This window comes from Mirounga angustirostris, unplaced genomic scaffold, assembly GCF_029215605.1.
Source record: "Mirounga angustirostris isolate CCGP_5_RB_7025 unplaced genomic scaffold, mMirAng1.0.hap1 SCAF_11, whole genome shotgun sequence".
Lineage (NCBI taxonomy): Eukaryota > Metazoa > Chordata > Mammalia > Carnivora > Phocidae > Mirounga > Mirounga angustirostris.
Window position 1 is genome coordinate 4422776 of NW_026991719.1, and position 24557 is coordinate 4447332.

Below are 24557 nucleotides of genomic sequence, written 5' to 3' on the forward strand. Positions count from 1 at the left end.
GTAGAACACTTTATGAGCTAAATTACTGTTAAGATATGCAGTTGCTCATTTTTCTTTGACAAGTTTAAAACAAACATTGTCAGTGAGAAGAACATGGGGATATGCAGACAATATGGGAGCTCTGGAGCTCCGTGTTCACTCTGCAGCTGTGTCTTCGCTTTCCACGGTGTCATTGCAAATGGCTTCATGCAAAGCGAGTATGAGGGCGAGCGTGTGCTTTCCCTATAAACTCTATTTCCCCACATGCTTTAAAACACGTTTGTTTGTCCCTCACAACCACTGAGCAAAATACAATGGCTTCAGGATTATTTAATGTCTCCTGCCACGTTTCCATTGATACGGCACCTTTCCAAGGAAGAACAGCTATCATGGGAAGAGACGTAGTATGTTTTCCCTTTAACGGCCTCCACCATACAAGCAGCTCATGTGCGGGCCAATATCCTAGGTAATCTTTATCAGCTCCTTCAGATCCTACTGTAAGTAGATGCCTGCAGACTCTGAACGGCTCTGGGAACCAGTGTGTCCAGTGTGGCAGCTTCACGTCACTTGTCAATCAACAGCAACGTGCACCCAACAAGGAAAATGGCTTTCCTAGCAGGAGCACTTCATCATCTGAAGGTACAGAACACTTTGGGAAGTGAGGTTCTTAGAAAAAGAAGACACGCCCATGGAATCTGTAGGAGGATGCCAAGCACGCAGGCATATCGATGTCCCGATACATGAAGCAGACACACGCTGCACCCCGGATCTGGGCTGGCAGCCCTGGAAAGGGGCTCCTCTTTCACTCCATGGCTCAGGGGCCCGGCGACCGTGGGCTCGTCCCTCATCGTACAACTGCCGTCGAGTTGGATTCGGTGATGAGATCTGAACCAGCCCAAGGTGTATCGACACACCATCAATGATACTACTATCGCTGAACGATCCCTTAGGGCGGCAATGTTATTAAAAAACATATGTTTGATCTCGGTCACTGGCTCCTGGCATAAAAGTCCTAAAACCCTTGGAATTTCTTGAACAATCTTGGAGCTATCTTTTGTTATTCGTGATGAGCCCCGTTCGTGAGTTTCTGCTAATCAAGTGACTATCTGTGATTGCTTACATAGCTTTGGGATGGGTTCCAGAAAGACCAAGGCACACTTAGAGGGATGGCACTTCCAGCCCTAACCCCGATCTCCAGATGCAGTGACTTAATCACCATTGGGCAATGATTTAATGAATAAAGCCTACGTAATGAAACCTCCAGTCAGACCCCTCAACCATGAGGTTCTCAGGGCTTCTGGGTTGAGGGACACATTGAGGAGCTGGGACAGGGGCACCGGGAGGGCACGGGAGCTCCACGCCCCCAGCCACCCATGCCTTGCCCTAAGCATCCCTTCCACCGAGCTGCTCCTGAGTTGTAGCCTTCGTAATGAATCAGAAAACACACATAAAATGCTTCGGGGTCCAGCTTACTGACCTGACCCTGCGAAGGCAGTAAACACGTGTGAGTCAGGTGCTCCTCGCTGGACCCCGAGCCAAACAAAACAAAATACAACAAACACAATAACAGATCGATGACACATGCCCCAGCCCCTCAGCTTCATTTGGAAGCAGGTTTTTGAGTAAATCTTGTGATCTGAACTGTGCTTGTGATTTGTGTCAGAAAAGGGCAGCGTCGCATCTCTGACTCTCTGTGGGTGAGGGGAGGAGAGAGCTAGAAAAGAACTGTCACGAAATGTTCTTCCCTGAGCTAATTCTAACCCCAAGTCCCGAAAAACAGGAACCTACAAGAACACAGGAACCCACTGTCACCCTGATGAATGCCCTCCCTGCCGCCAGCACACAAATGGCACCAACAGAAACCATCCTCTCGACTCAGTCCCCATGTCCTTCTAGAATCTGCAGGGCACACATTCAGACCCTCAGCCCGCCCCCTCTCAAGACTGTCTCTCTGGTGTTCTGGAATCTGCAGGGCACACGGTCAGACCTCAGCCCGTCCCCTCTCAAGACTGTCTCCCTGATGTTCTAGAATCTGCAGGGCACACAGTCAGACCTCAGCCCGCCCCTTCTCAAGACCATCTCCCTGGTGTTCTGGAATCTGCAGGGCACACAGTCAGACCTCAGCCCGTCCCCTCTCAAGACCGTCTCCCTGGTGTTCTGGAATCTGCAGGACACACAGTCAGACCTCAGCCCGCCCCTTCTCAAGACCATCTCCCTGGTGTTCTGGAATCTGCAGGGCACACGGTCAGACCTCAGCCCGCCCCTTCTCAAGACCATCTCCCTGGTGTTCTGGAATCTGCAGGGCACACAGTCAGACCTCAGCCCGCCCCTTCTCAAGACCATCTCCCTGGTGTTCTGGAATCTGCAGGGCACACAGTCAGACCTCAGCCCGTCCCCTCTCAAGACCGTCTCCCTGGTGTTCTGGAATCTGCAGGGCACACAGTCAGACCTCAGCCCGTCCCCTCTCAAGACCGTCTCCCTGATGTTCTAGAATCTGCAGGGCACACAGTCAGACCTCAGCCCGCCCCTTCTCAAGACCATCTCCCTGGTGTTCTGGAATCTGCAGGGCACACAGTCAGACCTCAGCCCGTCCCCTCTCAAGACCGTCTCCCTGGTGTTCTGGAATCTGCAGGGCACACAGTCAGACCTCAGCCCGCCCCTTCTCAAGACCGTCTCCCTGGTGTTCTGGAATCTGCAGGGCACACGGTCAGACCTCAGCCCGCCCCTTCTCAAGACCATCTCCCTGGTGTTCTGGAATCTGCAGGGCACACAGTCAGACCTCAGCCCGCCCCTTCTCAAGACCATCTCCCTGGTGTTCTGGAATCTGCAGGGCACACAGTCAGACCTCAGCCCGTCCCCTCTCAAGACCGTCTCCCTGGTGTTCTGGAATCTGCAGGACACACGGTCAGACCTCAGCCCGTCCCCTCTCAAGACTGTCTCCCTGATGTTCTAGAATCTGCAGGGCACACAGTCAGACCTCAGCCCGTCCCCTCTCAAGACCATCTCCCTGGTGTTCTGGAATCTGCAGGGCACACAGACCTCAGCCTGCCCCCTCTCAAGACCGTCTCCCTGGTGTTCTGGAATCTGCAGGGCACACAGTCTGACCTCAGCCCGCCCCCTCTCAAGACCGTCTCCCTGGTGTTCTGGAATCTGCAAGGCACACAGTCAGACCTCAGCCCGCCCCCTCTCAAGGCCGTCTCCCTCTTGCTCTGGAATCTGCATAAGCACGCAGTGGAGGCTAAGCAATCCATCCCAACAGTAATGGTGCAGGGAGGAGAATCCGAAGCAAAGCTGAACAAACACTATCCACTGGCTCTAAACATACTTCCAGGTCACTGGCACCCTTTGCCCCATGTCCCTGTGCGCCCTGCATGATGAAGTATTGTACACAGGCTGGAGAGGGCACTGGAGCACAAATTCCACCAGTGCCCCCATCCTGCAGAAAAACAGAAACCTGGAAACTTCATGATAAAACCAAAGGTCACTATGAGCAAAAACCTTGCAATAACAAGATATCCCTCAACAAGCATTTGCGGGAGGGGGGTTCTGTTTTTCTGTAGGACGGGGGCACTGGTGGAATTTGTGCCGCCACTTCTCCTCGCTGCTGGTCTTACCTTCTCCATGGGAGGAGGAGGAGAAAATCTCTTCGCACAGGCTAGAAATATGTCGGGATCTGGTTTTCCGTTCTTCACTTCGGGGTCATCTCCCAAAACGATGTGGTCAAACAAGCTGAAGAACTCCTTGTGACTGCTGGTCTTCATCTCAAACGATGCACGGCCAGAGCTGGTGGCAACGGCCAAGGGCATACCATGCTTTCGCAGGTGGTGGATGAGTTTCTCCACGCCTAGGGAAGAGAAGGGAAAGCCTTCAGGGAGGTGGAAGAGGTAGAGGGCCACAAGGCCTCCTGGGGATGCCATGCTAGCTGTGGGACCTTGACTCTCTGCCACCTATTCTCAGGAACGATCCGATCTGACACACATGACCCGAACGGGAGGGCTAGGGGCTCTGAAACACACCTACTCAAACCAAAACTCAAAAAGCAATTCAGGGCTTCCCTATAGCATTTCCCAAAGTAACAGAAGGCAGTTTTACTGGAAAGAAACATTGCTTTGTTTGCCGGTCCTCTTTTTTTTTTTTTTTTAAGATTTTATTTATTTATTTGACAGAGAGAAACAGCGAGAGAAGGAATACAAGCAGTGGGAGTGGGAGAGGGAGAAGCAGGCCTCCCGCCGAGCAGGGAGCCCGATGCGGGGCTCGATCCCAGCCACCCAGGCGCCCCTAAAATCTTTAAAAAAAAAAGATTATGCTGTTGGTGTTTTCTGAGAAAACTCGCCATGCTACCGAAAGCAATTCAGTCATTCGTCACTGCCAGGGAGAGGAAATCCTGAAAGGGCTTCTATCAGAAGCTGAGGACAAAGGCCAGAGCTGAAGGAGAGCTGTAACGCTACCTGGTAAGGGAACAGAGGATGAAACAGACCTTGCTGAATGCGGCTGAGCTACAGCAGTAACACATCACATGGAAGGAACACCTCCCACACTCTCAGTAACTGTTAAGGGTTAAGTACAGGGAACATGGAGGCGAATACCATTATTCATAGAGCCACTGGAGAGAGGGCTGGTTATCAGAAACGTGTGGAATACAACAGTACTTTCCACCTGGAAACCTTTGCCGACTATGACAGTAACGTCTAAATCCACATATAACACTAATTATCTAAAGCAATATTTTAAATAATCATATAATCATTACTGTTTTAGTAACTGCATTAGGCGATGTCCCTACTTTCTTAATTGCTACAGAAAAGACTTACACACTCATTTTTCTCAAACAGCTAAAGCTGTTCATGAAGACAACAAATACTATGAGTGTTTGACCTTTAAGAGAAATAGTCCTGAGATGTTCAAAGGAAGATTCAAAGGATCTTAACTCTGTGCCAGGACAATGTTAAAACTTTAAAAAAAAAAAAAGCAAAATCTAGCACTCTGCTGGATGTGAAATTCACAGTGTCTGACATCTAATCAAGAGTTACCACGCCTACACATAAGCAGACAAATACAACGCATGTCCAGGAGAAAACAGCAATCAACAGAAATGAACAGAGACATGGCTGAGATGAAGGAATTAGCATATCATGACCTTCTAGAAGCTTTATAAACATTATAAATATGCCCACGTTAGAAACTACCATCAGAATGGAAAAAATAGAACAAAAACAAAATTGATATCCAATTAAATACTATCTTCAGAAAACTTACTTTAAATATAATATTCAGGCAGGTTAAAAATAAATGGGTTGAAAACCATATATTTTGTAGCTACTAATCAAAAGTAGGGTTAGCTATATTAATAGCAGAAAAGTGTGCTTTAAAACAAGGAATGACAAGTCTCAGAGATAACTAGGTACATTTCATAATGACAAGTAGGTCAATTGATCAACAAGACAATTTTAAATGTGTATGCATCTTATAACAGAGCTTCAAAATACATAAAGCAAAAACTAATAGAACTGAATAGAGAAACACACTGAGGTTAGATGGAACAAGTAGACAGAAAGTAGAATACAGCAGACTTCAAACACACTATCAAGCAACTTAACTGAATTGACGCTTATATAACACTTCACCCAAAATAGCAGAATACAAATTATTTTCAAGTGCATCTGGAACATTCAGTAAGATAGAACATGAGTCCGTGAGCTATAAAAAATTCTAAAACATTTTATAATAATTGAAATCATTCAAAATATGTTCCCTGATGATAAAAGAATTAAAATAGTTATCAATAACTGAAAGGTATGTGGGAAAAAATATTTGGACATTAAACAACACATTCCTATGTAAGACATGAGTCAAAGATGAAGTCACAAAGGGAAATTAGATAATCTTTTGTAGAGAACAAAAAGCTAACATATCAAAATTAGTGGGATGTGGCTGAAACATTGTTTAGAGGAAAACTGATGGCACTAAATGCTTATATTACAGAAGGTGGTCTAAAACTGGTAATCTAAGTTGTCCCATTAAAAACTAGAAGTAGACCAATGATTTAAGCTTTCACCCTAAGAAAGTGAGCGAAAAGAGCAAAATCAAGTTAAAGCAAATAGAAGGGAAGAAAAAAATAAAGAGGAAATCAATGAAATAGCATAAAAGAGAATACAGAAAATCAATTAAACGAAAAGCTGATCCTTTGAAAAGTTCGACTGGCAGACTGTTAGCCAAACTGATCAAGAAAAAAAGGAAGATCCAAATTTAACAGTGCTAATAATCAGAGGACATCTCTACAGATCCTTAAATTCATTAAAAGGATTAAAAAATATGATTATGAGCAGCTTTATGCCAATACATTTAACAGCTTAGATAAAATGGACAGACTCTTTAAAAGATACAAAGCTCACTCAAGAAGACAGTAATAACCTCAACAGCCCTATACCTTGTAAGTAATTTGTAGTTAAAAAAAAAACCTTCTCATATCTAGGATTGGATGGCCTCACTGGTGAACTTAACAAACACTTGAGAAAGAAACAACACCAATTCTGAGCAAACTTTTCAGAAAATAGGAGGGAATGTGTTCCAACTCATTTCATGAGACCAAGTATTTCTCTGATACCAGAGCTGACCAAAAGCCAGACAAGAAAACTAAAGATCCATATATCTCATGTTAATACCTTCTTTGCACTTAAAAACAGTTTCAACCAGTACTAGTTTTCTACATAATCAGTTTCCACGAAGGTTGAATACATTAGTTGAAAGGATGAAGACGCCAAAACACTCAATTAGTTTGCAACAACCACTGATTAATATCATGGATTACATCTATTAGCTAAATTTCAATTAAAAACCTTTACCTCACTGGTGGATGGCAGGAAAGAATGCTTATGATAAAAACATAGCCAATAACAAAATTCTGTCTGGATATGGTAATTAAAAGTTAACTTTTAACTGTTAACCTTAAAAATAAAACTGACAGTCATTCTACCAGCAAAAATGGACTGACTCGGGAATAGCAGAGAATCACAATCCAGGAGAAGCGAGCTACGGCAAAACCACAGGCAAGTCCAACAAACCAAAGAGAGGGACATTATTTTATGGAGAAGAAGGAGGAAGTTGGAGGGGTTGTTTTGAACAAAAGTCGACTGGAGAAACGCAAGAGTCCAGAATGATGATGGTTTCTCACTGGCTGAGTTGCAGGGGAGGTAGGTTTCTAATAGAAGATGCAGAGTACATCTTTCCCTATTGGGGCCTGTAATTGGTGAGTGTTTCTTGTTGAGGATTCTTCTGTTCAAACTGTAATTGATCATTCTTTCTGTGATTGACATTGAGTGGGACACCTTCACCCACCAGCCTCCCTTCTCGTATCCCACATTCACTTTAGTGAGGCTTCTCCTTATATATGTTCACAGCATCAAAATGATATGAATTTAAAACAAGATTTTCAAATTACTAGATTACACAAGAACAAACCACGATTTTAAAAAAAATAATGGAGCATATTTAAACACCCAGCTCTCTCTAAAACACATGGGAAAAGAAAGTTTTGCTGAAAATGTTCTTTTGTGCTATTCATTTAAAAAAAATCAAATATAGTTTCTATCATGTTAGCTAATCCCGTCAACATTTCTAGTTCTGTGAATGTTTTGTCCTGTACCTAACGTAATAGTAAAGTAGTATACATACACAAAAGCACAGCAACAAACCTATATGGGAGGGTGCATACTCAACACCTGCACTGATAGGGGAATGAATCACAAATGGTTCTGCAGGACTGTTTTTTCAATCAGCCACAGCGTACTGAGCGTCTTGAAAGTGGCTGAGACCAGTGTGAACATGAAACCCAAGAGAAGGATGTGACCACAGGCCTCTGGGTGAGACATCAGGCAAACATGCATCCTCTTCAGGCTCAATGTTATCGCCTATCAAATAGCAATGATCAGCTTTCCTCATGGAGCTGCTACATGGGAGTGCAAGCACATGGTCACGCATGTGAAATCACCTCGGTGGCTAGTTGACAGGCATGATAGTAAGCCCCAAATAAAAGCTCGCCATTTTCATGATCATCCGATAAAACCTGAGGATACAGTCACTAAGAAATCATTCAAATCTCTGGATATATAATTGGCTGACTCCATAAAAAAACTTCTGTATCCTTTAACTACTCTCTTATTCAGTCACTGCTCCTGAGAAGTAAAAGACTAAAAACATAAGTGGAGTTCTACCCTGCAGAGAAGCTGGTTAATTAAGTATATAAATGAAATCCAGCTAACAGCTTCTGGCCCTTGGTGTGATGAAGTCGGTTTAAGGGAAGGGCAGAAAGACAGGTATCCCTTGCTACAAAGAATCAGCTCTCGGAGGATTAATCTACAGGGGAAGAAATACGAAATGTGAAGAATTAGCAGTCTTGATAGGAAGAATGCTTTCCTCTTACTTCATCCTAAAGACCTAAGATTGATGAGAGAGAACAGGGATGCTGCCATTAAAATGGATTTGGAAAAGGAAAAATGTAGAAAAGATTGAGATCTGACATTAGTTAAGGTATTTCTCTGGAATTCATTCACTGAGTGGATATATCTGTGAACATCGTACTAACTCAGGCCGGTGTGTCCTACTAGCACGACTAGCACTTGACCCTAAACACAAAGACCTACAGTGAGGAGTTAACAATATGGGGGAGATGAAACTTATACCGAAATGTGCCTGCTATTAGGAACTATGGAGTGGGCACTGTGTAGATTTCTCTAGAGTTAGACCTAGGAAGATAATGTCAGTTGATGAATGCCACCAGCTACCCATAACCAGACAGACACCGATCCTGTCCTGGGACCACAGACACTCTGTAGGACTCTGCCCAGCCTAGACCTTCTACACATGCATTCTGGTGACAGTGTATGGCCGGCCCCCGCTTCACCCTGACCCACCCACGTGTAAGGGGCTTGGGTATAGTGCCTCTCCTGGAAAGTGTCTTTCACAATCACCGGGAAGGCAGACAGGCTAATACCTTGGTATTACAGATCAAAGGCCTGGGATGGAGTGTAGTGGGTTGACTGGTGGCCCCAAAAAGATATGTCCAAATTCTAACCCTTGGTCTAATGATCTTATTTGAAAAGAGGGTCTTTGTAGATATGATTAAGGATCCTGAGAAAAAAGATCATCCTGGATTTAGGGTGGGCCTTAAATGCAATGGCTAGTCTTTTAGTCTATTTGGGCTGTTAGAACACAACGCCCCCAGACTCGGTGGCTTATAAAAGACAGATATTTATTTCTCAGAGTTGTGGAAGTTGGAAGTCAGGATAGAGGCACCACAGATTCCGACCTGGTGAGGCCCTTGTGGAGCACAGTCAACTTGTCACTGTGTCCTCACATGGTAGAAGGGGGAGCTAGTTCTACGGGGTCTCTTTTATAAGGGCACTAATCCCATAGGTGAGGGCTCCACCCCCATGACCTGATCACCTCCTGACACCCTACCTCCTAACACCTTCACACTGGGGGATCAAGGATTCCAGGTATGAATTTTGTGGGGGGCACAAACATTCAGACCATAGCAACTGTGTCCCCATAAGAGAAGAGGAGAGACAGAGAGACAACCCTGCGTAGACAGATGCAGAAAATGGAGAGCTACAGCCACAAGTCGATGAATGCCTGGAGCCTTCAGAAGCTGGGAGAAAGAAGAAAGGATCCTCCCCTAAGCTTCAGGAGGGTGTATGGCCCTGCCAAGACCGGATTTTGGATTTTTGGTCTCCAGAACCGTGAGAACATAAATATCTGTTGTCGTAAGCCACCATGTTCGTGGTCACTTGTTACAGCAGCTGCAAGAAGCTAATACATGGTAGGAGACCAGAAACTGGGGCCTTGACTCTGAGAAAGAGTGAAATTCATGACAGTAAGCGTGAAAATGTACTGGTGACATTGCAGAAATTGTCAGCAGACAAGGAAGGACAGCGCTCGGGAAGGGGAAGGTAAAGAAACACACAAAGGAATAAACAGCTTCGAAGATGCTCTCCATTTCAGTAGGAAGAGGCCCCAGGAATGTCTCGCTACTAACTCCAAGACCCAAAGAGCTGGCAAGGGGCAGTCACTCCCCTGGGGCCAAGAGCAGGGAGGCGTGGAGGGTCCCGGGAGGTGGTGGAGCAGTGGTTCTCAGCAGGGGTTTTTTGACACCTGTCCTCACTCAGAGGAGCAGTGTTCTCAACAGGGGTTTTTTGACACCTGTCCTCACTCAGAGGAGATATTCGGCAGTGCCTGGACTTCAACTGGACTGATTTCTAGTCAGTGCCTCGTGATGGAAGGCCCACAGGCAATGTGTTCATAGTCCCGGGGAGATCAACAAGTACTGACTCACCCTAGCCCTTTCAGGGCTGGATTCTAAGTCCTTCTGCCCTAAGTATGGGGACGGTGACGGAGATGACCGCACATTCTACCTTCGTGCCAGGATGCAGGATTTGAAAGACAGGCCCTTCTGAAGTGAGGACAATTCAGGTGAAGGGCTCCCCTTCCAGGAAGTGGTGCTACACTGTGGATATAGCTTAGGAGCACTGATATTTCCATCAGGCTCCTACCATATTCAGGTGGACATGACAATGATTTCCTGATCTACCATTTCATTTAAGGCACTGGTTCTCAAGTGGGAGGGGTTAGTTTTGCTCCCATCCCTGCTGGGGGACATTTGGCAATGTCTGGAGATTTTTTTTTTTTTGGTTGTCACAACTGGGGAAGGGAATGCTCCTGGCATCTGGTGGGTGGAGAGCAGGGATGCTAGTCAATATCCAAACTACAGTGCACAGGACTCCCCACCACAGAATGAGTCATGCAGACCCCAATGTCACCACTGCTGACGCTGAGAAGCCCTGCCTTAGCATGAGAGACTCTGTCTTGGAAACTCTGGCTTCTAAGAGAAACCTGGACTGTTCCTATGTGTCCAGCATCAGAGTGCGCCTAAGGGTACGATAAGGAATAAGAAAGAACAGTGCCATCCATGTTGCTCTGGTCCAGAGTTCCCAGCCTGGAGAGGGGTCCGCATGTCAGCAAATCACAGTGTGATAATGACAATGTTTCATGTCTGCCTCCTCCCCTTTTCTGTAACTCAACCATTGTCTGAGGTCATGCTGACCTGGTATGTGCCCCAGTTTCCCAGCTCCTGTGCTTTCACTTTTGTGCACGGCAGACAGAATGCCCTGTCTGAAAGCCGGATCATTTATAAAATAGGATGGGGTGGGATGTCCCCATCACATGGTTCCAGGCAAGAGAAAGTCACTGGTATGGACTGGAGCCCCCCTGAAATTCCCATGTTATAGCCTTAAGACCCAATGGGGTGGTGCTGAATGTGGAGACTTTGGGAGGTGATTGGGGTTATATGAGGCCATGAGGTGGAGCCCCCTAATGAGATCGGTGCCCTTATCAGAAGAAGACACACCTCACTAGAACCTCACCATGCTGGCACCCAGACCTTGTACTTCCAACCTCTAGAACAGTGAGAAATACGTGTCTGTGATTTACACCACCCAGTCCATAGCATTTTGGCATGGCAGCTCGCGCTAAGACACAAAGGTGAAAACGTTATGCTCAGGCTACACCCTCAAGTCTTAGAAGATATTGGATACAGTTAATGTCTTTCCTGTATTAAACTGGACAGAGGAAGAGAGTTCCCCTCATTTCTATGGCTCAGATGCACATCCCCAGGTGACCCAAAGCAATAGGCCTCTCACACATGATGTTTACAACCTTGTCACCCCACAATGAAGCCCACTAAGCAACTAGGCCTACACAGAGGACTCCCAATCAGGATTCTGGGGTATACAGAGTATACTCCCCAAAATCCATGTCTACCCAGAACCTTACAATGTGACCCTATTTGGAAATACGGTCTTTGCAGGTGTAACTGGTTAAGAATCTGGAGATGAAGTCATCTTGGATTTATAGGGTGAGCCCTAAGTCCAACAACTGGTGTCCTTATAAGGAGAGGATGCAGAAATGTGGGGAAGAAAGCCACGTGAAGAGAGGCAGAGATGGGAGGGACGCAGCCACAAGCCAAGGGATGCCTGGCGCCCCAGAATTTGGAAGAGGCAGGAAGGACCTTCCCCTAGTGCTGGCTTGGGGCACAAGTGGGAGCCTTCCACAAGGGAAAGCTATCATCTGGAGTAGGCCTTTTCCTTGTTGGGCCTTGAAATGCTGGTGTTTGCATCTTTGTCATGAGGTGATTCATGTCTCCAGAGAAGAGCGTTCCAGGATCTTGCTGGTTGTTGAGGTAAAGGGCCTTCAGCGGGCAAATGTTCCCTTCATCCCCAATGTTCTCTGCATCCTCCGGGAGCCTTCTTATTTGCCATTTGAAGCCTCTCTGGTTCAGCGTATGGAAGAGAATCCTGTGTTCTGCCTGGGGTGGGGAGGGATGGCATCTTGGATGCACAAAATGGGGCAGAGGACCGAGGGGTCCAGCTCCCTCGCATCCAGGATTTCTACCCACCCTGCAGTGCTGTTTGCCCTGTTTCATCCTGCCCTCTATGAAACACGCATCCAGCCTGCCGCCTCTTTTTAAATGCAAAAAGAGTCAAAAGAAGAGTATTTTGTGACACATGAAAATGATCTGAGATTCAAATTTCAATGTCCACACAGAAAGCTTTGTGGGAGCACAGCCACACCCATTCAGATCTGTGTGGACTGTGGCTGCTTTCAGCTCAAAAGGTAGAGAAGTCAGTAGTTGAGACAAATGCCGTGCATGGTCTACAAAGCCAAAAAAGCAGAAAAAGTTTGCCTACCTCTGCTACATGGCAAACAGACCTTGCGCATGCACCAGAGAAAACACATCGGAAGTGACGGACAAATAAGAGGTAAATTTCATCGTGACAGAAGCCAGCCAGGCACTGGGATCTAAGTCTTCTGCCTCTTAGCCAGGGATGCTAGTGAGAAGTATCGCAGTTAACAGGGATTCTTCCAGAGGCCTTAGCGGGGAATTACCATTCTAGAAAATGAATCCACAACCCCAGTGCTTTCTTCCGTCATACACTTAACTATTTGCTAATTATGCTAAAATTACTGGAGCGTTATCAGAGCAAACTCAAAGTAAAGTTGAGAATTTAAATATGTACAGGATGTACATATTGTATACATCGTATAATAAAATGTGATATCTAACGGGGAAATACACAGCACACAGGTATATTCATGTTTAGCGATGGCTAATGTTCAACTACTGCACTATGCAGTTCAATCTCGCTTTGGATATTGGATAATTTCCCATATAGAATAGTTTATTCGTCAAAGGTCCACCATTTCAATGCAACTGAAAAGGGGCAGAATTTTTAAATCTGCAAAATATTTTCTTCATCTTATGAAATTTAGTCTGTAGAAATCCCTAATGAGCAAAAATTGTGTGTATAAAAATCAAATCACTCTGATATACAAACATGTTTGAAATCTCCTTATTAAATTGCCATTTCAATAGACTGTGTATAGACAAAGAAAATCAGTCAAATAAGATTCATATGACCCAGAGAGTATCTGAGTTGGAAGTTGCACATTATTTTCTGAAATGTGGGACATTCAGAAGATGACCATTTCCAGCAAATTAGTGACCCTCTGATCACATGCACTGTTCTGCAGCTAGAATGTCAACTCACAAAGCTGCTGGTTTCCACCCGAGAAGATCCTTTGTTCCAGGAGGATCTGGAGACATCCCGGAGGTCCTGCCCTCTGCCCTCCGAGTCAGCCCCAAGCCCCACCCCGCCTCAGCACACGGTCGTCTCTTCCGTCCAAGTGATAAATGTTGCCCTTCGTAACTTCTGACGTCACCTGGAAAACTCAGAATCAGCTATCTCTGCTTCCCAAACTGAGTAAAGGCCACTGTTCTGTGTCACGTAAAGGATCAGACAACAGGACAGCAAGTCTTGTCCTTGCTCCATTTCTTCTGTCCAAAAGAAATGGCCCTGAGTGGTTGTCAAATGCACTAGGAGCCTCCACTGAACAGACGTGACGATCCGGAGCCCTATCCTTACACAGTGACAGGGATCGTTACAGAGACTCTTCAACAGGTGTGGCTGGTTGTCAGTAGTGAATGGGGAACACAAGGGAACACGTGGTAGTCTATTCTTTGACACCTGACTGGAGTACGTGGGCCTCCTAGGTTTGCACAGATTCTAGAAAGACTAAAACACTCTTTAAAAAAGCATACCGAATTTCAATGTTTCCTTCCCTCTGTTTCGTTAATATTTGAAGAGAGTGGCCAATTACCGTTGAGCCTTTAACAACGCAGAGGTGGAGGTGCTGAGCCTCACACAGTTAAAAACACATGCATAACGGCGCCTGGGTGGCTCAGGCGGTTAAGCGTCTGCCTTTGGCTCAGATCATAATCCTGGGGTCCTGGGATCGAGTCCTGCATCGGGCTCCCTGCTCAGCGGGGAGTCTGCTTCTCCCTCTTCCTCTGCTCCTCCCTCCCCCCGCCAACTCATTCTCTCTCCCAAATAAATAAATATAATCTTTAGAAAAAAAAAATGCAAACGTAACTCTGATTCTCCCCAAAATTAACTACCAATAACAAGCAGCCAATCAACACATATTTTGTGTGTGATGTGTATTATATACTGTGTTCTTACAATAAAGTAAGCTGGAGAAAAGAAAATGTGACTAAGAAAATCATAAAAAATACATTTACCGTACTGTACTGCAATACAGAAAAAAAAATCTGCATCTAAGTGGACCCATGCAGGTCAAGGGTCAACTGTATTTCAAAACACTGACAATTCTGGAGAAAAATTTCATTCTGTGCCTTTGTTTATTTGACTGAAAGTTGCTTAAAGTGTTGATTTTATTTACTATGAATCACTTTTAAGCTTGCTGCTTCTAAGGATTTGTCACTCAAAATCAACGTACAAAACAGCTATTTAAATAGACTTTTATTTATAGCCCAAGAGAAAAATATCACAGGAAATGCTGATAGCTCACTGAATCTCGGTGAGTCTCACTTATAGCTCTGAATAATAAGATAAAACTCTTGAAGTTCACTTGCCCAAGGAAGTACTAGGAACGTTACAAAACCAAGCCTAAAATAACGCATCTGGTTCACCGCAGACGAAGCCGCCGAACTCCATGTTCACCATCACAGTCGTGTGCTAACAGCCTGCAAGTGCACAGGCCGAGAGCTCACTGTTCATGCTTCTCTGAAGCCGCGGTCCACCCTCATCGATACAACACGAGCCCAGTGCTGCCAACATCACCGAAGGGGAGTAAAGCTGCGGATGATACGAACGTACAGGACAGACTTGGGTTTCCAACGTGTGCACACGTACGTGGAAATGGAAAAGAAACGTGACCACTTTCCAAATAGCTCCCATCAGCACTGGATTCCTTTTGCCTGCCTCATGCATCCAAAAATGTGACCAAAATAACAGCAGACCCTACCCCGGCGATCCCCGAATAATCTGAAAGTGATTTGCCCCATTTGCAGGGAGCACAATATTAATATATGATTGTTTCCATCATTGACTATTTTTTCTTGCTGGCACTTTGCACGAGTTTCAACTGTGTGGCCGGAATTTGTGTTGTGATGTTTGTGTTGATGCCCTTTTCCGTGAATCATTTCGAATATGAAATTCTTGCCATTAGAGTCTGTGCTCTGAGGAATCGCTGAGAGAGGGAGGAATAAGGAATAAAGTGCTTCCATGCGTTTTTCTGTGTCTGTTCTGCTGGGGAGAGACGCAGAGAAAGGCACCAGGTCTGGAAGGTGATGCAGGAACCATGGGCTGAGGGGTGCCCACTTTCAACCGGTGAGCCGGCAAAGAAGTACCCAGTGCTGTGTGTGCTTAAGAGTTCATCTGACTGTGTCCCTGACACTGGGACCCACTCAGCACCGGGTGGGTGCTCAGGTGCACACGAAGGAAGGGTTTCTGCCCAAATGCAGTGTGTAATGCCCCCTGGGGCTGAGGAGACAACGCGAATTTGTCACATTCATGTGAACATCCTCTGTAGTATACTGTCACCATGTCTTTCCACGTCGCCTGTCCAGGAATTTTACCAAAAATACAACTACGTCCTCTTCCCGAGGCTTCTGGCATTTTAGAAAAGAAACTTAATTTTTCTTTATTGTGGTAAAGTACATGTGACATAAAATCAACTGTATTTATTTATTTTTTGAAAGATTTTATTTGTCAGAGAGCAAGCACAAGCAGGGGGAGGGGAAGACAGAGGGAGAAGCAGACCCCCTGCTGAGCAGGGAGCCCGATGTGGGACTCGATCTCAGGACCCTGGGATCACGACTTGAGCCGAAGGTACATGCTTCACCAACTGAGCCACCCAGGTGTCCCTAAATTAACTGTATTTAAGTGAACAGTGCAGTGGCATTTAGTACACTCATTTTTGTGTAATGGACACCATTAGCTAGTTCCAGGAACTTCACGCTCCCAAACTGAAATGCTGTCCCCGTTAAACGCTAACGCCCCACTCCCCCTGCCCGAGGCCGTGGCGCCCACACTCCTACTTTCTGTCTCTATGAATGGCATGACTCTCCGTGCCTCCGGGGGTGGAATCAGCCAGTCTGTCCTTTTGCGACTGGCTCAGTGCACTCGGCATCATGCCCTCAAGGTTCCCCTGTGTCGTAGCAGGTGTCAGAACGTCCTTCCTTGTTAAGGCTGAAGAGTATCCCCTTGTATGCATCTACAACCTCCTGTTTATCCGTTCATCCATCAATGGACCTGGGGTTGCTTCTGCCTTTTGCTGTTACGAATAGTTGCTTTCAATTCTTTAAACGAGCTATGTGATTTTTTTTACGAATAGTTGCTTTCAATTCTTTAAATGAGCTATGTGATTTTTTACATCATCAAACCCCAGTGGACGTGTTCTGCCTGTCGTGCACTGTATCTCTGAAACAAGGCTGTGTGCCTTTCCCAGATGCAAAACTAACAACATATGCCCCCATCCTGTCTGTGCACACACGGCATCCCCATCACCGCGGTCAGTGTGCCAGAAAGCAGCTGTGCAGGTGGGGGCAAGCTGGGCAGCCTTCTAGGACCTGGCCGCGCCCCAGTACAACACGTCACTCCGCACGCCCAGCAGGTGCCACCCACTCCCAACTCTGCTCCTCCGTGCAGAGCACCTGCTCCGAACGCACCCAGAGCCTGTCTGTGGGGACTCGAAGCTCTTCTCCCGCCCCGGTCTCTTGGCTCCGTCCCTGAGAACCCTTTACCTGCTCATTTTCTCTCTTCCGGAGTTGACAAGTCTTTGAGACAAGGATTTCTTTTATCCGTTATCTTATCCTTCCAAGTACTTAAAAATCCACGGCAAAACCACCACACATTTAAAAACAGACATTGATATTCTTTTTTTTTTTTTTTTTAAGATTTTATTTATTTATTTGTCAGAGAGAGAGAGCAAGATTGATCGCACAAGCAGGGGGAGCTCCAGGCAGAAGGAGAAGCAGGGTCACCATTGAGCAGGGACCCCAATGCAGGACTCGATCCCGGGACCCTGGGATCATGACCTGAGCCGAAGGCAGAGACTTAACCAGGTGAGCCACCCAGGCATCCCAGAAATTGTAATTATTTGAGAAAAACATTTATGTCCACAGGCATGTAACATCTAGGATCCTAGAGCGAAAAGACCTGTGTCTCATTTGGCTTAGTCTACAATGTCTCCATCATAATTTAGTAAATAACAATGAAAGCAATTAGCAGTCTTTGAACATGGAAATTTTAAACGCAGAGAAAGAAATAACGTCTACATACAACATCAAGTAAGCTGGCATTTTTAAGGAAAGGGGGAGAAGAACTTCCGAGCTTTGCCAGTTACATGTGACCAGCAAATAGTCTGTTCCTATGGCTTCTTCCCACGCCCTGCAATCCTGAATTTTCCTGCGTATGTGCCCGAGTCTGTTTCTTAAAGAGAAAAGCAGCACGGGATAAGCCGAATGGACTATCTTGGTTGTTAGCTTACGGTTTTCCTTGTCACTTGTCACGTGTGCCCTGTAACCGTGCAATGCTCAACGAGTGCAGCGGGCGAAGTTAAACCGAGGGGGCTCCCAGCAGCCTGGAAGGCTTCTCCAGGGGTGAAGCACCAGCAAAGCACCCCCATGCTAGAGCGGACGCCGGGCACGTCAACTTGAAAGGCCAGGTGCTCGAGCAGGTAGGGTTGTCTGGTGGGTTCTGCATGCATTTGTAAAGGACGGCATCCCACGGCAGGCTGTAGGCTTTTACGTTATTTTGGGAGGCCCACCTCTTCGCCGTGAGGCCGCTGCCACACGGTCAGGGCAGCACCGTGCCGCGGCCAGACCCCGGCATTCCGGACGGCGTGCCAGGCCCTGAGGCCGCCGGCCAGTGTCGGGGCAAGAAGCGGACACCCCGCAGGCCCCGAGGCCGGCCCGTGCGCCAGGCAGCCGCTGTGCGTGACCAGAGGCAGACTCGCACTCACCCCTGTGAGGCCACGGAGGCCCCGTCGCCGGCCCGGCCTCGAGGCCCCGTGGCGAACGTCACTATCCTGGAGGCTGCCGGGGAAGAGGGGCTCGCCCGGCGCCACCGCACACCCACGCGGCTTCCTTCCGGCACAGGCACACGGAGCGTGTCCGGGGGCTTCTGGGGTTTCCCGGGCTCCGCGTCTGTGAGACACGCAGACCCCGTAACGGGCACGGAACCTGCTGATGTCCTCTTCAAACTGCACTCGGCATCAGAGTCGACGACACTGATTGTGGCTTGTTCCCAAGAAGGGGCAGTTTCCATAATGACCGTCCTTTCACTCCTACGGTGATAAATTCCACGTGTGAAAAACCATCCTGAGACTCCCCTTCCGTCCTCACCTGCTGTCAGGCAGTGATTTAAGACTCTTCACCACTGCAATCCTATGGCCTCAAACGTTCAAGTACCGACGCCTCGTTGAGTTCCAGCCCTGGTTTTCGAGGTGAGTATTAATTTGTGCCGACATCACGGGACACTGGGCCGGGGACATTTCTGACTCCACTGAGACTTTCGGACTCCACCTGAGTGAGTCCGTCCATCCCGGTGTCCTCCTAGCCCAGCTCGCCCATGCCCCCATCATCATGTGCCATAAACCCACAGGGACGACCCCCCACCCCCCAGCATGGTTTCAGCCTGGCACAACTCGTCTTCAAACATCCCGGTGGTTTCCCACCCTGGGAAGCAGCAAACACAGGAGCTCGGCACCAAGGACCTTCCTAAGCGAGCTGAGAGCCTGCCTATTCGTCAGGCACACAAACGATGAGAGGCCCGGCTTCCGCCCGTCACAGAAGCAAGTTCCTCTGCTGCCTGACATCCTCCACGTCCGCTCCTTTCCGTCTGAACGGCCGTGTCCTCCCTGCTCACCTGCCCATGCCTTCTACGTTGTCCTCAGTTTACCCCAACTTCTAGCACCTGCCAAAAAGCTCGCACTGCTCCAGGAATAAGGTGCCTTATTTCATTTTCGTCTACGTCCTGTCTTGAACTTGTTTTGGGCGTGAACTATGCTGCTGTGGGCCTTCCCTCGCATGGCTGAGCACGTCCCTCGAACTGACTACACACGCCACGGGGAAGGGTCCCCCTGAGCACCCGCTCAGCACTAGACGCACTGAAGGGCTCAGGGAGGAAAGGCGAAAGTTATAAGATGGCGCCAAGGGGCCGAACGCTTTCTTGCGCAGCTGTGTGGTGGGGAGCACGTGCAGAAGACGAGGGAGGCTGCTAACACCCCTGCTGATGGCCTCCAGGGGCTAAGGCTGTAAGAGACACGAACAAGGAAGACAGCAGGGAAAGAAAAGGCGCACGCTTAGCATCGGACGGAAGGCCGCAGGATGAGACAGGCTACCACACGAGATGGAACGGACGCGGGGAGCCATGGGACGAGGGCCCCACGGTGCTGAGTCGTGCCCGCTACGTGGGTGGGCGGTGCTTGTCCATGCGGCTGAGCAGAGATGGAGAAGACCATGACGCACTTCTCGCCCCGGTGAGGACCGGATGCGGCCTGGGGAAGGCCCCCCCACGCCCCGCTGCATATGCCGCAGCAATAATCCACTGTGGAAACGGACCTGCGCTCTCCTGGGGGGACCTGAGCCCCAGGAGCACTGAGAGAGCTCGGTGGGAGAGTGGGGACTGACCCCACACACGCATATACCCCAACCTCAGAGGCCACGACACCTGCCAGCTCCCCTCCCTCGGCCGCCCCTCCCTGCGGACGAGGCGTGGGCGCCCCACTGTTGGCTGTCCAGGGGACCAGGGTTCTAGCTTGTCATCTGTCTGTCCCTCTGGGTGATCTCCTGGGAGCAAAGAGGCAGGGGGCCCAGAGGGGCCCGAGTGGGAGGGAGCAGTGCGGGGCTGACCACCGTGCACCCACCTGGCCTTGTCACACTCCTGTGAACTGACTCAGAGCCAGGCCCTAGGCTTTGCCTTGGGAAATCCCACAGCCAGTGGAAGAACAGAACAGGGAAGCCTTCTGGAGGAGTCCATAGCATGAAAGATACCTCTTTCTTGTTACTGGCCTTCTAAGCCAAATTACGCTAAGCTATGCCAAAACATATTATTGCATTGATCCCGAAGAATCCGTGGATGAAGGAACTGGTCGAAAACACAACGTAGGTAACCAACACCTTTCATGAGGAATGTTGTTAAAAAGGTTTTCCTACATGCCAAGTCAAGGACTTTCCTTCTGTAACCCAACATACATTTCAATGTGTGAAACGATACCTGTTAAAGCCCCAGAAAACTGACGATAGATGAACCACATTTGTATAGTTTTCTCCAATTTTGCCACAATTTAAAAGAGCTCTGTTTTCATAAAATAAACCCTTCACTAACAGATGGTTTCCATTTGCCTATGAAGTCACATACAAAATGCCTACAGAACACACTGCTCCCAAGTATTTCCTGCCAGGGACATTCATGGCACACAGCTTCAAGAGGAGAGACTTTCTATACAACCGAACGACGCAGCCCTACTGATGTGAGTCCCTCACTTCTGTCGCTGTCTCCAAGCCCCAGGATCAGCCCTATTCTCCAGGCAGGCAGGGCACACCCCGCATCATACTCAGAGGATGCTGTCCCTGGTGATGGTCCAGGCAAGGACACACCCCTGCATCATACTCAGAGGATGCTGTCCCTGGTGATGGTCCAGGCAAGGACACACCCCTGCATCATACTCAGAGGATGCTGTCCCTGGTGATGGTTCAGGCAAGGACACACTCCGCATCATACTGAGAGGATGCTGTCCCTGGTGATGCGCCCAGGCAAGGACACACCCCTGCATCATACTCAGGAGCTCCTGCCCCTGGTGATGGTCTAGGCAAGGACACACCCCTGCATCATACTCAGGAGCTCCTGCCCCTGGTGATGGTCCAGGCAAGGACACACCCCTGCATCATACTCAGAGGATGCTGTTCCTGGTGATGCGCCCAGGCAAGGACACACCCCTGCATCATACTCAGAGGATGCTGTCCCTGGTGATGGTTCAGGCAAGGACACACTCCGCATCATACTGAGAGGATGCTGTCCCTGGTGATGCGCCCAGGCAAGGACACACCCCTGCATCATACTCAGGAGCTCCTGCGCCTGGTGATGGTCCAGGCAAGGACACACCCCTGCATCATACTCAGGAGCTCCTGCCCCTGGTGATGGTCCAGGCAAGGACACACCCCTGCATCATACTCAGAGGATGCTGTCCCTGGTGATGGTCCAGGCAAGGACACACCCCTGCATCATACTCAGAGGATGCTGTTCCTGGTGATGCGCCCAGGCAAGGACACACCCCTGCATCATACTCAGAGGATGCTGTCCCTGGTGATGGTTCAGGCAAGGACACACTCCGCATCATACTGAGAGGATGCTGTCCCTGGTGATGCGCCCAGGCAAGGACACACCCCTGCATCATACTCAGGAGCTCCTGCGCCTGGTGATGGTCCAGGCAAGGACACACCCCTGCATCATACTCAGGAGCTCCTGCCCCTGGTGATGGTCCAGGCAAGGACACACCCCTGCATCATACTCAGAGGATGCTGTCCCTGGTGATGGTCCAGGCAAGGACACACCCCTGCATCATATTCAGAGGATGCTGTCCCTGGTGATGGTCCAGGCAAGGACACACCCCTGCATCATACTCAGAGGATGCTGTTCCTGGTGATGCGCCCAGGCAAGGACACACCCCTGCATCATACTCAGAGGATGCTGTCCCTGGTGATGGTTCAGGCAAGGACACACTCCGCATCATACTGAGAGGATGCTGTCCCTGGTGATGCGCCCAGGCAAGGACACACCCCTGCATCATACTCAGGAGCTCCTGCCCCTGGTGATGGTCTAGGCAAGGACACACCCCTGCATCATACTCAGGAGCTCCTGCCCCTGGTGATGGTCCAGGCAAGGACACACCCCTGCATCATACTCAGAGGATGCTGTCCCCGGTGATGGGCCCAGGCAAGGACACATTCCTGCATCATACCCAGGAGCTCCTGCCCCTGGCAATCTGCCATCCATTCCTCCAATTTAACTTGCTAAATACCTGCTTGGGCCGCAGCTCTCACCTTGAAAGCATGAAAAAATGAATGCGCGTGAATTAATAATACAGCCTCTCGACAGGCAGCCTTCTTGTCTAATAAACTCAAGGTGACTTCCACAACCAAAAATACCCTAGCAGAAAGTACCTTCAGAAAGAGAAGGGATAAAAGTCATCCAGGGTCATGTGATCGTCCACAGTTTAATAATGGGAACAAAGCAGGGAGTGAACAAAATGAACACCCAGATCTAGAAAGAGGGCGGTGGCCACTGTTTCTGAATATTGTCCCTGCACCCAGGGCTCTGGGAGGTCACCTGTGCAGTGGATTTCAGGTTCGGCTGGGGTACCGAGAAAACGGGTGGGGTGCGGGATGGAAGGGAGACACAGTGAAGTGTGTGTTTTAGGGTAGAAAACTTGCCCTACTTTATGCAGGATCCATAGAATCAAATAAGATATCTTGCTTTTACTGATTTTAATTGTAACCAGCTTTACCGATGAGAGTAGGTTAAGAGGTCAATAAGTGGTAGAGAAAGAAGTCATCCAGGTAAGTTCTGTAGGACTAAACTCTCTTTGACGAACTAGCTCCTGCCTCACTTTTAAGGTAGGAATGTCTGGATTCGGTGATTCTCTGTGATTATCTGTGACTGGTACCTTACTGAAGTGATACCTGGTCACTGGGAAAGCCAGATGGGAACACTGCATCGACTGGATTCACCAAGTGGAGTTGAGGACACAGACGTCTTAGCGTTCCAGCCATGCTTCCATTTTATGGAAGAAGACATCACATTTTCTGGGTACTGCCGTGGAACATATCTCAAGGATTTCTTAGAATACAGGACAAAATACAACAAGGAGAAGCACTTGAAAGGCTTGGGTGGGTAAGAAAGAAAAAAGGCATTTGCATGCCTAATACATTCTAGGTGCTTGGCGTGTTAAACAACGAAATGTAATCCACGTCAAATGTTAACTGTCTGGACAAATCCTTAGCTAGATTAAGAAAATACAAGAGAAGGCTCAAATAACTAAAATCAGAAATGAAAAGAGGGGACATTAAAATGAATGCCACATAAATTAAAAAAAAAAAGGATTTAGGAGAATAATATAAAAAAGTATATGCCAACAAACTGGGTAACCAAGCAATGGATAAATTGCTAGAAACATATACCCTTGTATCAAGATCAAATTAAGAAACAGAAAGCCTGATCAGATATAAAATACTAAGGATATGTATTCAGGAATCAGAAACCTCCCAACAAAGAAAAAGCCATCAGTGATGAAGCCTACCAAACAATTAAAGAGGAATGAACACCAATACTCCTCAAACTCTTCCAAAAATTTGAAGAGGAGGGTACGTACGCTCATTCTATGAGACCAACATTACCCTCATATGAAAACCAGACAAAAACACCACAAGGAAATGGATATCTATAATGAATACTGATGCAGAAATACTCAATAAAATACAAGCATACTGATTTCAACAGCACAAGGATTATACACCATGACCAAGTGGAAGTCATTTCTGGAATGCACAGATGATTCACAACACACAAAAATCATTGATAATCATTAATAAAATGAAGGACAAAAACTCTATCAACTGACATGGAAAAAGCAATTGACAAAACTCAATACCTTTTCATGATACCAACACTCAAACTGGGAAAAAGAAAAATAGGTAGAATAAAACTGTGTCAATATAACAAAGGTCATATATGAAAAGCCCACAGCTAACATCATACCTAAGAGAAAAAGGTTGAAAGTGTTTCCTCTGAGATCAGGAACAAGATTAACAGTTCTACGCACAGTACTAGAAGACCTAGACAAAGCAATCAGGCAAGAAAGAGAAATAAGAGGCATCCAAGTCATAAAGGAAGAAGTGAAGTGATTCCTGTTCGCAGATGACATGATCTTATATGTAAAAAACCCTAAAGGTTTCAAACACACAAAAACTGTTAGAACTGATAAACAAATTCAGCAACATCCCAGGATACAAAAATCAACATGCAAAAATCAGTTGCATTTCTATATACTGACAATGAACAATTTGAAAAGAAAGTTAAAACAATTCCATTTATAATACATCAAAAAGGAATACACTTCTAAGACGGTGAAACGCTTGTACACTGAAGCTACAAATCATTGCT

General features: G+C 47.5%; 1 protein-coding gene across 6 annotated transcripts in view; it reads right to left on the minus strand.

The window, feature by feature from the left end:
- The window catches only part of PUDP (pseudouridine 5'-phosphatase), a 160574-nt gene that overhangs the window by 95761 nt on the left and 40256 nt on the right, over positions 1-24557 (minus strand). For all 6 annotated transcript variants that reach the window (XR_010406017.1, XR_010406015.1, XR_010406016.1 and 3 more), the window contains exon 3: positions 3594-3823. Coding sequence is in view for 3 of the 6 variants with exons in the window: in XM_064573697.1 (XP_064429767.1) it covers positions 3594-3823 (230 nt within the window). In the remaining 3 variants the exon portion in view is untranslated. The remainder of the gene's footprint in view (positions 1-3593; positions 3824-24557) is intronic.